Here is a 12,810-nt window from a genome sequence, read left to right as displayed (position 1 = left end):
AATGACAATCAATGAGCTGCGATCCAACAGTATATGGATCCAAGGATGCAGCAATGCAGTTTCCTCTCACATCTACAAATGTGTGAAATGCAGGAAATTCAGAAGATGTACAGAAGGGCAAAGGATGGCAGATCTTCCGAAGGAACACATGGAGACTGCGCCTCCCTTCACATACTGCGGGATGGACTGCTTTGGACCTTTCTACGCCAAGGACACTGGCATGGGCTCTCGAGCAGTTCACATTGAAATGCTTGATGACTTAACCACCGACACTTTTATCAATTCCCTGCGTTCATTCATACGTGGTAATGTTCGTCAAATCAGACGTGATCAAGGCAGCAACTTCATTGGTGCAAGACGCAAGTTTGTGGACGCCCTGAAAGAAATGGATCAAACAGGACTGAAGGAACTTGGATGCGAGTTTATCATGAACTTTAAGTCACATGGGTGGTGTTCGGGAAAGGCAAATCCGCACGATACGAAGTGTCTTAACATCCATTCTTGATCAGTCAGACGGAAGACTTGACAGCGCTTCTCTGCGTACCTTTCTCTATGAAGTCATGGCGATTTTAAATAGTAGACTCCTAACTACGGAATATCTGAATGATCCATTAGGTCCAGAACCTCTCACGCCAAATCACATCTTGACAATAAAGTCCACAGTTATCTTACCGCCACCTGGACAGTTCATCAAGGAAGATCTTTATCTCCGCAAGAGATGGCGCAGAGTACAATTCTTAGCCAATGAATTCTGGACAAGGTGGAAGAAAGAGTACCTCCTAAACCTCCAACACAGACATAAATGGAATAAAGACAGAAGAAACGCAAGGATTAATGACATTGTCATCTTGCAAGATGATACTGTACCACGCAACCAGTGGAAATTGGCAAACGTTACAGAAGTGTACCCGGGACAGGATGGCCGGGTGAGAAGATTCAAGTTACTGATCAGCGACTCAACCCTGGATGAGAGAGGTAAACGCATCACCAAACCCACCTATCTGGAGAGGCCCGTCCATAAGACAGTCACCCTCCTGGAAGCCGATCAAGAAACATGCAGACCCCTTTCACAGAAATCACCGGTGATTGGTGGGAGTGTAACTGACAGTTAACCTGTAAGTCTATGTCGTTGTCCTTTGTTTGAATTGTTTACGTGTCCGCTGTGTGGGGAAAATGATAAGACAAGCGGAACTACATAGCTAATACTGTTGTAACGGGGATCCTTATTGTAGCAACACACTTTTGGAGCGAAGTCAATCCCGCACTGTGTTAGCTAAGTTTTCATGTCATTGGGTGTAGTTCATAAAGGTGGAAGCGTGTATGTTAGGATGGTAACGTTATAATAATTAAGGATGAAGTGTGAATTAATGCCAGGAATAATAAATGTGAAGTTTGATTCCTCCCTTCTGTAATAAGCAGCCAATGAGGTATTTTACCATTATTCATGTGTTTAATCTGATACTGTTATAGCACCGGCTAAACTATTTATGTATGTAAGCACTTCAGAGTTATACCAAGCTAATATGTCACTCGTAAGATAAGGAGGATGTAAGAGTGTGCTTAACTGTATTTTTCCTTGACTTTATAGTTCTCACGGAAGGTGATAATTCTGACTAAATCTACAGGATAAAGCCGCCAGTTAAAATCAAGGAGCGGTTGTGTTCGTGGTTACTGGAGGGACTGGAGTTACTGCAGGGAGCTACACTACTCCACTACTACAGCGCAAACTGGCTCTAACCAGAATAGAAACAGGAGTGGGAGGCCCCGGTGTACAACTGAGCAAGAGGACAAGTACAGTACATTAGAGTGTATAGTTTGAGAAACAGACACCTCACAAGTCCTCAACTGGCAGTCTCAACAGTGAAGAGGCGACTCCGGGATGCTGGCCTTCTAGGCAGAGTTCTTCTGTCCAGTGTCTGTGTTCTTTTGCCCATCTTAATCTTTTCTTTTTATTGGCCAGTCTGAGATATGGCTTTTCCTTTGAAACTCTGCCTAGAAGGACAGCATCCCGGAGTGGGGTCAAATTGCCATAGTTAAAATGCAATTGTGTTCGTTGTCCGTAGCTTATGTCGCCCATACCATAACCCCATAACCATGGGCACTCGGTTCACAACGTTAACATCAGCAAACCACTCGCCCACACAACGCCTTACTCATGGTCTGTGGTTGTGAGGCCGGATGGATGCGGCTTATGGTAGAGAAAGGAACATTCAATTCTCTGGCAACAGCTCTGGTGGACATTCTTGCAGTCAGCATGCCAATTGCACTCACCTTCAAAACTTGAGATATCTGTGGCATTGTGTTGTGTGACAAATTTTAGAGTGGCCTTTTATTGTCCCCAGCACAAGGTGTACCTGTGTAATTATCATGCTGTTTAATCAGCTTTGTGATATACCACAGCTGTCAAGTGGATGGATTATCTTGGCAAAGGAGAAATGCTCACTAACAGGGATGTAAACAAATTTGTGCACAAAGTTTGATAGAAATAAGCTTTTCGTTCATATGGAAAATGTCTGGGATCTTTTATTTCTGCTCATGAAACCAACACTTTACATGATCCGTTAATATTGTTATTCAGTGGAGATGGAAAACACATCCTAAGAAAGGGGGAAGGAGAAGAGATGAGGAGACGAATCCACTTCAGACTATTTAGCTGGGCCCCTAGGCTCTGGCAAGATGACCAACTATGTGACCCAATTAGCTAATTAATTACCTCAATCACAGCACCACCCCCATATAAAAGTGCCAGAGAACATGCTACTTATCAACTGTTGTTTTGGCTAGGATACTGTCAGTACGTGATAGTTGATGGTGTGTTAACTAGCAGGTGTAGTTTACGAGCTGTTCCTGGCTAGGGTTAGACACTTCTACCGAGAAATGGCTTTTGGGTGTTGGGTGGGGTAAGTTTGGTGGTGGGCATAAATGTTTTGAATAAGTGTTTTGATGCTGGCAACCTTTTATTGACCTGTGCTATTGTTTTTCTTGCAGAGTAGTTGTACTCCTGTCTGTATGGCCTAGTGTAAGATGTTCTGACCTTCCAAGAGGTAAGAAACTTAAATTGGGTCAGATGAGCCTTTTATACAAGCTATAGAACACGGCATTGTTGAGAATCATTTAGCTTCCACCCTTCAGATTCTCACCTTGTGTCTTTTTATAGGGGCCATTGAGACTGCATGCCGGGATCGATACCTGTTGGTAACAACCCAACTCTCATTTGCTGGGAACAAACCTCGCTTTGAAGCGGTTGGTAAGTAGGCTTTTAACTTGAATTCTGATGCAAAATGGGCCTGAAACCAGGTTTGGTCAGCTCATGAACATGGCATCTTAACATGTCTTGGCCAGGGTTTGGTAGCTGGTGCTGCAGTATATTTGTCTCACTGTGCCTGTTGGACCACTTAAGAATAAACTGATTTTTATTTAGTATTGGACTTTAGCATATTCAAATCATTTGATATGACCCAGTTCTTTACCCCTATCTAGATGCTGATGGCGTTCACCCCATCACTAAGCAGTATGGGTCAGAGTGTGGCTACATGTTCAGTATCCTCCCTCTGCGTGGCCATGCTGAACTCCGAGCCTCCTATTTCTCCTGCCACACTGACAACCAGGTTCATATATTTGCTGTGCATTGTGGTCTTTTCAAAGCCACAACCCATGGGCAAACTGGTTAAATCAACATTTCAATTACATTGAACCAATGTGGAGTAGCCATTGAGTTGATATCTGTACCAATGGGAAGGGCTTTTAAACTATATTTTCTAGTTAAATTACTACCAGGTATCTCAGTTGAAGGTCTTGTTTTTGTGTCTTAGGACGATGAGGTGTTCACTTTTAGCTTTAACTTGATCACAATTGATGCGAATGGAGTGGAAGCCACCTACTCTGTGACTGCAACCTGCTCCCTCCCTCTACCCTGGTCCCCCAGAGAAGTCAGCTGCGAGGAGAACTATATGGAGGTACTGATGCATGGATCTAGACTGCGTATCAGGGCTCGTGGAGGTGGGCTTGTGTATTTTTATAGGAGAGTATTATGTTACCCTGTAGGTGTCAATGAGGAGTGACGTTTCTTGTCTGTCTGGTACAACGGATGCCTGGACTGCTGCCCTTGCTAAAGTAAGCTAAAGGCTATTAGGCAAATTCTCAATTAGATGAGCTCCACCAGTTTGTCCCCAATACCACCATGCATGCCTTGTCTCTTGTTCCCCATCAGGCCCACAGCTCTGCCACGTCTACCTGGCAGGTGATGTTCCAGCAGGAGGGGCAGCAGCTGATTCCCATGTCATTCTCAGAGGCTCGGGAGCTGGGCTACGTGTTCCACCTCACCCGGGGGAGACTGGTGTTCCGCTCACCCTACACACCACGGTCTGTCATGGGGTCTGTCTCCATGGTGAGTATTTAAATGTCCTGTTAAATGGCTTCCTTTATCTTGGTTGTCTTCAGGCTTGATTAATTTGACATTAATGACCTAGACTGGTGGCTGTATTCCGAGAGGGTCTTTCATTGCGTAATGTTTAAAACCAGGGTTATGCAGGATGGGAAGGAAGCCACTTATTTAGACTACTGAAATGCCCCTTTTGTACTGTTGGCAAGTACACTTCATCCATTCTTCAATTCCAGATCAATGGTTCAGTGGTGGAGGTGGTCCATCCCATACTGTTCTCCAGGCAGAGATGGGTGGTTATGATGGTGGACTGGATTGTTGCGTGCAGCACTAGTAAGTTCCAGTGCAATATCAGGTTCCACATAATCAAGGATCAGACCTGAAGGGACTGGATTGTCTTAAGCAATAGTGATGGCTCAGTTAAGCAAATAATACTTTCACCTATGAAGTTATTTCAGATCTGTGATGTTTCGATCACTCAGTTCCAGAGGAAGAATTGTTCACAGGGTCTTAACACTTGTAATCTCTTTCCAGATGAAGGGATGTATGATGGGGCGGGGCTGGTCTGGCAGACCCCCACTCTGCTGTCCCCGCTGGTCTCTGGCCTCTCTGGGTTGGAGAGCAGCAAGATCTCAATGGGGGTGGATGGGCAGCTCCTGGATGAGCCCATCACAGCAGAGCGAGGCTACAGCCTGGACATCAGTGACACCACTGTCCAGATCAGCATCCCTTTCAACGCTGCCGGAGGATACAGAAAAGTCAGTAGCGTACTAGGCCGGCATCTGACCAGTCACATGGAGACGCTTAACTTGTATTCTGATGCAGAGAAGCTGCAAATGGCTTCAGTCACTCATGTCCTCTGTACACCTTGAATATTCTACTTTGTACCATATAACCTAATGGCAGATTCTTCATAACGGTTTCAACTCTTCCAGAGCTTTGTGATGGACAACATGTACCGTGAGTTCTATGTGGTCCATCTCTACTATGAACAAATCTTTCTTGATGACTGTGGTGTGGAGACCAGACTCCGCCTCCACAGGCCCATGAACACACCCCTTCTGATCCAGCACCTCTCCATCATTAACCGTAAGTTCTACTAGCCTATCCGAAGTGGCTCTTCAGCTCCATGGTCATAATTGCTAACGACACTTGTCACCCCCCCCCCAACCACAGAAACAGTCCTTGAGGATCGTGTGTTTACTGTTTACCTGGGGAACCTCTCCTACGATGTTGACCTGGTGGTTGTGAAGCTCAATGGTCACGACTTCACCATACTAGAGGCGAATAAAAGTGGTCTCGTCATAACCATGGTCCCCCAGCCCAATAGTACCCTACATGCCTACATTCTCAGGGTGCCATTTGAGGATGCCGTTGTTCACAAGCTGGTAAAGAGAAATATTTATTTTTACACTCTAATGAACTACTGTGGTTTTTCTCAGTATTTCCTCACGGCTTCTTGATAAGGGAATTTATGTTTAAAGTAATAAGAGAATCTGAATGACATTGAGAGTTATGACTGAAGTATTTCACCCTAATAGTTACAGAAGCTTAGACGATGTGTTTAGACACAATACTAGAATATTGTGAGACAGTGGGAACATTGTGTTTGTGATAAAGAGGAACTGACAACACATGTGTTAGTACTGTGAGACCAAGGACAGGAGAAAGCCCCCCCCCCCCCCCCCCCCCCCAGGGAGGAACAGATGCACTTGTAGGAGTTATATAGAAGGCTGTGCGCATTATAGGTTTCTTAGCACCTTCTCGTGAATAAAGAACTACCTTTTGCATAAGCTGAGTCTTTTCCTATTTATTAAACCCAGGGTCTTAATCTCGGGAATTGGTCAAAGCTTGATTGTAGTTATAATCACTGGGATAGAAAATTCTCATGACACTTCTCATTGGAGGAGATCCAAGGTTCCTCAACATTTTCCAATGGGTTTTGGGGACCTCAGCTTCACCCCTAATATGTGGATGTAAGCTTTTGTTTCTAAATGAGTTCATATCCATAGTACTCTCCAGAGGGGCTTCTTCAGTTCTCGTTGGACATCAACTACACGTTGGTCATCCTGCCTCAAGAGGAGCCCTTCTACTACCTGGCCTCAGTCGTGGCTCAGTTCAATGATGTCTGTAAGTTGACTTGAACTTTATTAAGAGACCTGGGCTGGAAGTGATATTTCTCAGTCTTCTGAGCCTTCTGGTTCTGACCACTGCCTAACGTGGACGCAGCCCAGCGATCTACCACTGTTTACCCCTGATGTCATTTTGGCACTATTGGGTTGATCTTCTCTTCGTCAGTTCCCCCGGTCTTCAAAGGCATCTGCAATGAGAAAAGCATCAGTTTCCAGATGGACCATAAGTCATTTGACTACCTGTGGGAGGTGGGTGTTGGCCCCTACATTCTGACCACAAATCTGGCAGCCAAGCGGGGCTACATCATGCAGAATGACAGCAAGAGTCTGAACCTGGAAGTGCCCCTCTTCTCTGTTGGCTACACTTATAAGGTGAGATGCTCATTGGTCAAGCGCTTAAATTGGCTTGTTGGTTCAAGTAGGAGTTATAATTATTTAAAATGTACCTTTTCTTTTTTTCCCAGGACATCAATTTGAAGCAGTTCTACGGCTCGTTTGAAATTCACTCACGACTTCCTAAGACCTTGGAGGTCAAGAGTTCCTTGGCCAAAGCGTGTCTCTTCCATACTACTGAGGTCATAGGTAACTACTAGTGCCTCATCTTTGCTGCAACTTAATTTATTGCCTGACTGTTTAGTGTTGATCATTCACTTTGTTCTAGCCCAGCTCTAACACAACTTTCTCTAGTGTGTTCCACTGAAGGGGTGGTGACAGTCGTTACTGATGTGACTCTGGCCATCCCTGGAGCTGAACCCAACGGAACCTTTCTCCTGGACTCCACCTGCAGGCCTCAAGAGACAGATGACACCAGGGTTCTCTTTAGCTTTGGACTCCACACCTGTGGTACCAGGGTCCAGGTATAACTGTCCAACCCATACAATTTGAATCATTCAAGTGACTGGCCCTACCAGTGACTACTTCAAATAAGTTTGTCAGCATCTAATCTGGTAACTCAGAAATCATCTTGCTTAATTTGTTCAGCTGCATGACTTAGTTCTGGTTACATATGTCTTAGAAATTGCCCAATCCTGATGCGTCCAAATAATCTGCAAAATAAACACCTGAACTACTTCTGTTATCAATGCAGCCCGTCATTGGTTAAGGCGCAGAATCGGTCCACGAGATTAGCAAGCCTCCATCTCAAACTGTCAGCATACAGGCTGAATATTTAAATATTCGCTTTGACTGACAGGTGTCTATTTCTCATGAGGCCTGACATGGGAACAACCATTTAGTTTTTAGACATGGCTTGCAACAGTTTGATATTCAATGAATCATGTTCAGGCTTGTGACGTCCTCTTGTCATCTAGGTTCACCATCAGCATGTTACCTACGAAAATGATATCAACGTTGAGCACAAGAGCCAATCTGTGAACGCACCAGTCAAAAGCAGGGATACTGCCTCTGTGTACGTGACTTCACTGATAATCTACTACCTCATTGGTTGAATAAAAAATATTTACATCAGTCATTAACTCCCACTACAGGCACTTGTGGCTTTAATGTTCAGTTCTCTTTTTAGGGTGACAGTTCGGTGTGTCTATCCACTGAGTGACCTATACAAGCTGTTTGCATATTGGCGGTTTGAGGCAGACTCTCCAGGAGTTGGCACCATCTTGACTAGAGTTCCTGTAAAAAGTAAGTGTTCGGTAGTTGTGCAGCTAAAGAGGGTGGTAAAACTGTTACAGCTTTTTACACCTGACTCTCTGTCCAATCATAGCATTTCAGCCCACCTTTCCACCCACTACCCTCACCACCACCAGAAGACCGTTGACCTCCACAACTACTTCCAACACAGGCCTTAGTCCTGGGAGGCAAATGCCTGGCATCCACCCTAGGGCTAAATATGTCAGTCTTCAGCTGGCAAATGAACCAACCTAAAGGAACCACTTAGGCCCAGACCCCAGTCACTCTCCATACAATGGTATGAGATGGAGAAATCTGTTCTACACGTCATATTCCTAGATGAGATCTAACTTAATTTTATTCTCTCCACAGGAACAAATGAAACCACTGACTGAATCGGGAGTGATTGCGGTGTTTGTGAATATAATTAAGTCTGGATCTTAATAAATATTTTCTTACAATCTGTACCTTGTCCTGATTGTTATGGGATGTGGCTGCATCCAGTTTGGGGATTATATCACAAGTGAGGACTTTATTTGGTATCTAAGTTGGCTAGGTAGATGCTTTGTGCGACGCATTTGAATATCTTTCATCTCAGGCACTTACGACATGTTGGCCTTTAAGGGGTGATCAGCAATTCTAACTGTGGCCACCCTGCCACTTTTGGTCAACTGCTGCAGGATGGGGCCTGAATAATCTAAGCACACAGCTCCATAAACTGCATTTTGGCAGCAAGGTGTGACCATGTTGAGGCTAGTGTTACTAGAACTGGAGTAAAGCAAGCTTGTGGCATTAAGCTATATTAGTCCAAATCAATGGTTAACTACAGCTGACTACTACTCATCCTAGAACTTAAAGCCTCTGTAGCCAGAACAATATAAGGCTATTGCTGCTTTCTATTTACCATGCTATTTCAATGTCTGAATTCAAAGGGTGTTATAATGAGTGTCTGACCACTTGGTTATGCCTAGAATTTAAGGCTCATACACTGTCGAGTTATACACATTTTACCTGGATGCTGTTAACAGGTACCCCAGTACTCGCCTTACACAACACACTGCATCAGCCAGTGTCAAGTTGTGACTGAAATGCTAAATTGAAATTGGTCCCATCAGAACGTGGCATATGTCTAGATTGCACTACGACATTTAGCACAAGTCATATCCTGGTAGAAGGGATTCAGCCAATTAAAATCTTTGAAGTTGGCGGTGGTCCACCTTGTTCATTACTGGAAGTGTCATTAACAGGCTACTTGAGTGTTGGCGTAGTTGATTTGTGTTAGAGGAAATTATGGTTGAAATGACTAATGTATACATTCCATTCAACTGACTAGTCCAAATGCTATAATGTACTGTACATGAGTTTTCTCTCTTGCTCCCATTCCCAATTGTATATAATGTAGTCAGGAGTTTAGTAACAATGAAGGTCTGTTCCTTAGTTCATTCAGTTGTACAATCTCCAGGTGGCAGGAACGGCCGATCTCCAGACTGTCTAGAATGCTGATTTATACTGACTGACCTTGACTTCGTGCTGATAACGCGAAGGCTCGAGAGCTAGAGAGCCCCTCTACTGGTGAAATAGAACGTTTAGAAAACGCTGACGTCATTTTCAGTTTATAACCTGTGGAAAAATGTGTATGGGCCAGTACTCTTGAATTAAACGCTGCTACCTGGCTTTTAAGACTGGTCTCGATCTACTTTATGCATAATTAATGAACTTACAAATCATTAATGAATTAGAGTGCGAATTTGGTTTTGGCTACAAAACATACAGGAATTTAAAATTCCACTAACAATTTGATAATCAGAATATCACATTTGACTGGTCAAATTGCTCCAGACAACTAGCCTTCAGCTAGACACCAATGCTCATCCAACAATGGTAGGCCTGTAGTTTCGTTGGAAGCATTTGATTATGCATAGGCCTATATTTTTGGATTTGTGTACAAAACTATTCTCACAGTGAGACATGTGACCGTAGACATTTTCAGAGATCCAGTAATCGTAAGATATTTTCGAATTCAAATACTTAATTACAAAACAATGTAATGAAAGGTGTTTTGTAGCATGATCGGTGAAAACGCCAAGCATTCAACTCATGACTTACGGACAGCTCATGAGCTAGGGTGTCGTCGTTTTGATTGAACTTGTATATTTAATGTAGGCTACCTGTTTTGCATGTGTTTGTGTAAAATTGCCTCTGCTGAGAGGGTAGGCAGTTTACACACTTTTTCAGACAAATACATTGTGGATATAGGGACTGAAAATGAACAGAAATATTGTGTTGGTTTCATGAGCTGAAATAAAAGATCCCTGAATTTCCATACACACAAAGCTTATTTCCTGTTATGTGCACCAATTATGTACATACCTGTTAGTGAGCATTTCAACTTTGCAGAGATAATCCATCCACCTGACAGGTGTGGCATGTCAAGAAGCTGATTAAACTGCTGGGAATAAAAGGCCACTCTAAATGGTGTAGTTTTGTCACACAATGCCACAGATGTCTCAAGTTATGAGGGAGTGTGCAATTTGCATGATTGCAGGAACGTCTACCAGAGCTGTTGCCAGACAATTACATTTTCATTTCTCTACCATAAGCCACGTTCAACGTCGTTTTACAGAATTTGGCAGTTTGTTCAACCGGCTTCACAACCGCAGACCACGTGTAACCACGCCAGCCCGTTTCCTCCGGCTTCTTCATCTGCGGGATCATCTGAGACCAGCTACCCGGACAGCTGATGAAACTGTGGGTTGTGTGTTTAAATGTTTTTTTAAAAACTAACTCAGTAAAATCTTTGAAATTGTTGATAATGGGATATGTAGAAGGGTGAGCCGGTCAAGGATCGATTCAGACAAGGTGGTAAATTGTATGACAATTGTATGACTCATTAATTATGAGTGAAGATATCTGGTACAGCGTATACGGGCCCGTTCATTCAGCTCATAAGGAACCTCCAGAAAGAAGCCCCGATAACAGAGTGCATGTATGTTATATACAGTACAGAAAGTAGGTTGAGTCTAGAAGTTCTGGTCTTCTGGTTGGTCCGGGTTGGGGTGCTGTCTTCTCGGATTGGTCCTGTTGGGCCGTCCGTCATTCCTCTGAGTCTCGTCGTGCCTTTCTTTGTCACACAATGTTCAGCTAAGAAGAAGATTATGTGTGTGTGCTTGTCTGTTCCTGTTTCTCAAGGTTGGGTGTGTACATGCAGCTGGTGTTTGTCACGAGATACTGTTGTCAGAGATACTGTTGTCAGAGATACTGTTGTCAGAGATACTGTTGTCAGCGCTCAGCAGTAAGCCAGCTCTGTTCCTTTGCATGTGCGTGTGGATAGTCTCTTATGAAAGTAGAGAAGTTACATGTGTTATGGCAGCTTCATTATATTAATAAGGTTATTACATTGCTAGGCATACTTTAAGCTAGAAATTCTTATAATTCTTACAAAATCGTTGCATGTTGCGTTTATATTTTGGTTCAGTATAGAACCATAGATCAGTACCTCTGTGATGTGCTCACAGCTAACTTCTCTGGAGACTAGGGCAGAGGAGACCAGGTGTTAGATATGGTGTAGCTTTTCTCCACTGATGTTAGTCATGAACAAGTTGAAGTTAAAGGTGAACACCGTGTCCTCCTAAGAGGGTAGAAAGGCATTGAGCAACTTGCACCAAAGAAAATAAACAACAATGAAGATTAAAATATATATTTAAAATAAAAAAATAAAACATTTTAATGGTGTGTTTGGAAGCCCATGGGCTTATAGAAAACCACACCACAAAAAGACTATACACAATATATACACTACCGTTCAAAGATTTGGGGTCACATAGAAATGTCCTTTTTTTTTAAAGAAAGGCAAATTTTTTGTCCATTAAAATAACATAACATTTATCAGAAATACAGTGTAGACGTTGTAAATGACTACTGTGTCTGGAAACGGCTGATTTTTAAAGGAATATGTACATAGGCGTACAGAGGCCCATTATCAGCAACCATCACTCCTGTGTTCCAATGGCACGTTGTGTTTGCTAATCCAAGTTTATCATTTTAAAAGGCTAATTTATCATTTGAAAACCCTTTTGCAATTATGTTAGCACAGCTGAAAACTGTTTAAAATAAATGCTGATTAAAGAAGCAATGAAACTGCTCTTCTTTGGACTCGTTGAGTATCTGGGGCATCAGCATTTGTGGGTTCGATTACAGGCTCAAAATGGCCAGAAACAAAGAACTTTCTTCTGAAACTCATGTCTATTCTTGTTCTGGGAAATGAAGGCTATTCCATGTGAGAAATTGTCAAGAAACTGAAGATCTGGTGCAACGCTGTGCACTACTTGTAACTGACAGTTAACCTGTAAGTCTATGTCGTTGTCTTTTGTTTGAATTGTTTACGTGTCCGCTGTGTGGGGGAAACGATAAGACAAGCGGAACTACATAGCTAATACTGTTGTAACGGGGATCCTTATTGTAGCAACACACTTTTGGAGGGAAGGCAATCCCGCGCTGTGTTAGCTAAGTTTTCATGTCATCGGGTGTAGTTCATTAAGGTTGAAGCGTGTATGTTAGGATGGTAATGTTAAAATAATTAAGGATGCAGTGTGAATTCATGTCAGGAATAATAAGTGTGAAGTTTGATTTCCTCCCTTCTGTAATAAGCAGCCAATGAGGTGTTTGTTCAAG

General features: G+C 43.1%; 1 protein-coding gene across 1 annotated transcript; it reads left to right on the top strand.

Annotated features, from left to right (window-relative positions):
• The first annotated feature begins 2,764 nt into the window (after nt 1-2,764).
• Nucleotides 2,765-8,604, top strand: LOC116375292 (uncharacterized). Its single transcript, XM_031832292.1, has 19 exons — nt 2,765-2,900; nt 2,989-3,044; nt 3,158-3,247; nt 3,481-3,608; nt 3,813-3,956; nt 4,045-4,113; nt 4,211-4,387; nt 4,618-4,714; nt 4,916-5,139; nt 5,317-5,470; nt 5,558-5,769; nt 6,394-6,511; nt 6,680-6,885; nt 6,978-7,095; nt 7,201-7,370; nt 7,824-7,921; nt 8,036-8,151; nt 8,234-8,437; nt 8,512-8,604. Exons 1-18 carry the CDS (start codon nt 2,878-2,880, stop codon nt 8,392-8,394), a joined length of 2,361 nt encoding a protein of 786 aa, XP_031688152.1. The 5' UTR covers nt 2,765-2,877; the 3' UTR covers nt 8,395-8,437; nt 8,512-8,604.
• The last annotated feature ends 4,206 nt before the right edge of the window (nt 8,605-12,810 follow it).

Source organism: Oncorhynchus kisutch, linkage group LG9, assembly GCF_002021735.2.
Source record: "Oncorhynchus kisutch isolate 150728-3 linkage group LG9, Okis_V2, whole genome shotgun sequence".
NCBI lineage: Eukaryota > Metazoa > Chordata > Actinopteri > Salmoniformes > Salmonidae > Oncorhynchus > Oncorhynchus kisutch.
The sequence above is the reverse complement of the archived record's forward strand: the minus strand, read 5'-3'. Positions and strand labels throughout refer to the sequence as shown.

Coding starts and splice junctions, on each gene's coding strand:
- LOC116375292 (XM_031832292.1), top strand. CDS start 2,878: ATGGCTTTTGGGTGTTGGGTGGG. Junction 5,140..5,316: donor CTGCCGGAGGATACAGAAAA/GTCAGTAGCGTA, acceptor CAACTCTTCCAG/AGCTTTGTGATGGACAACAT. Junction 5,471..5,557: donor GCACCTCTCCATCATTAACC/GTAAGTTCTACT, acceptor CCCCAACCACAG/AAACAGTCCTTGAGGATCGT.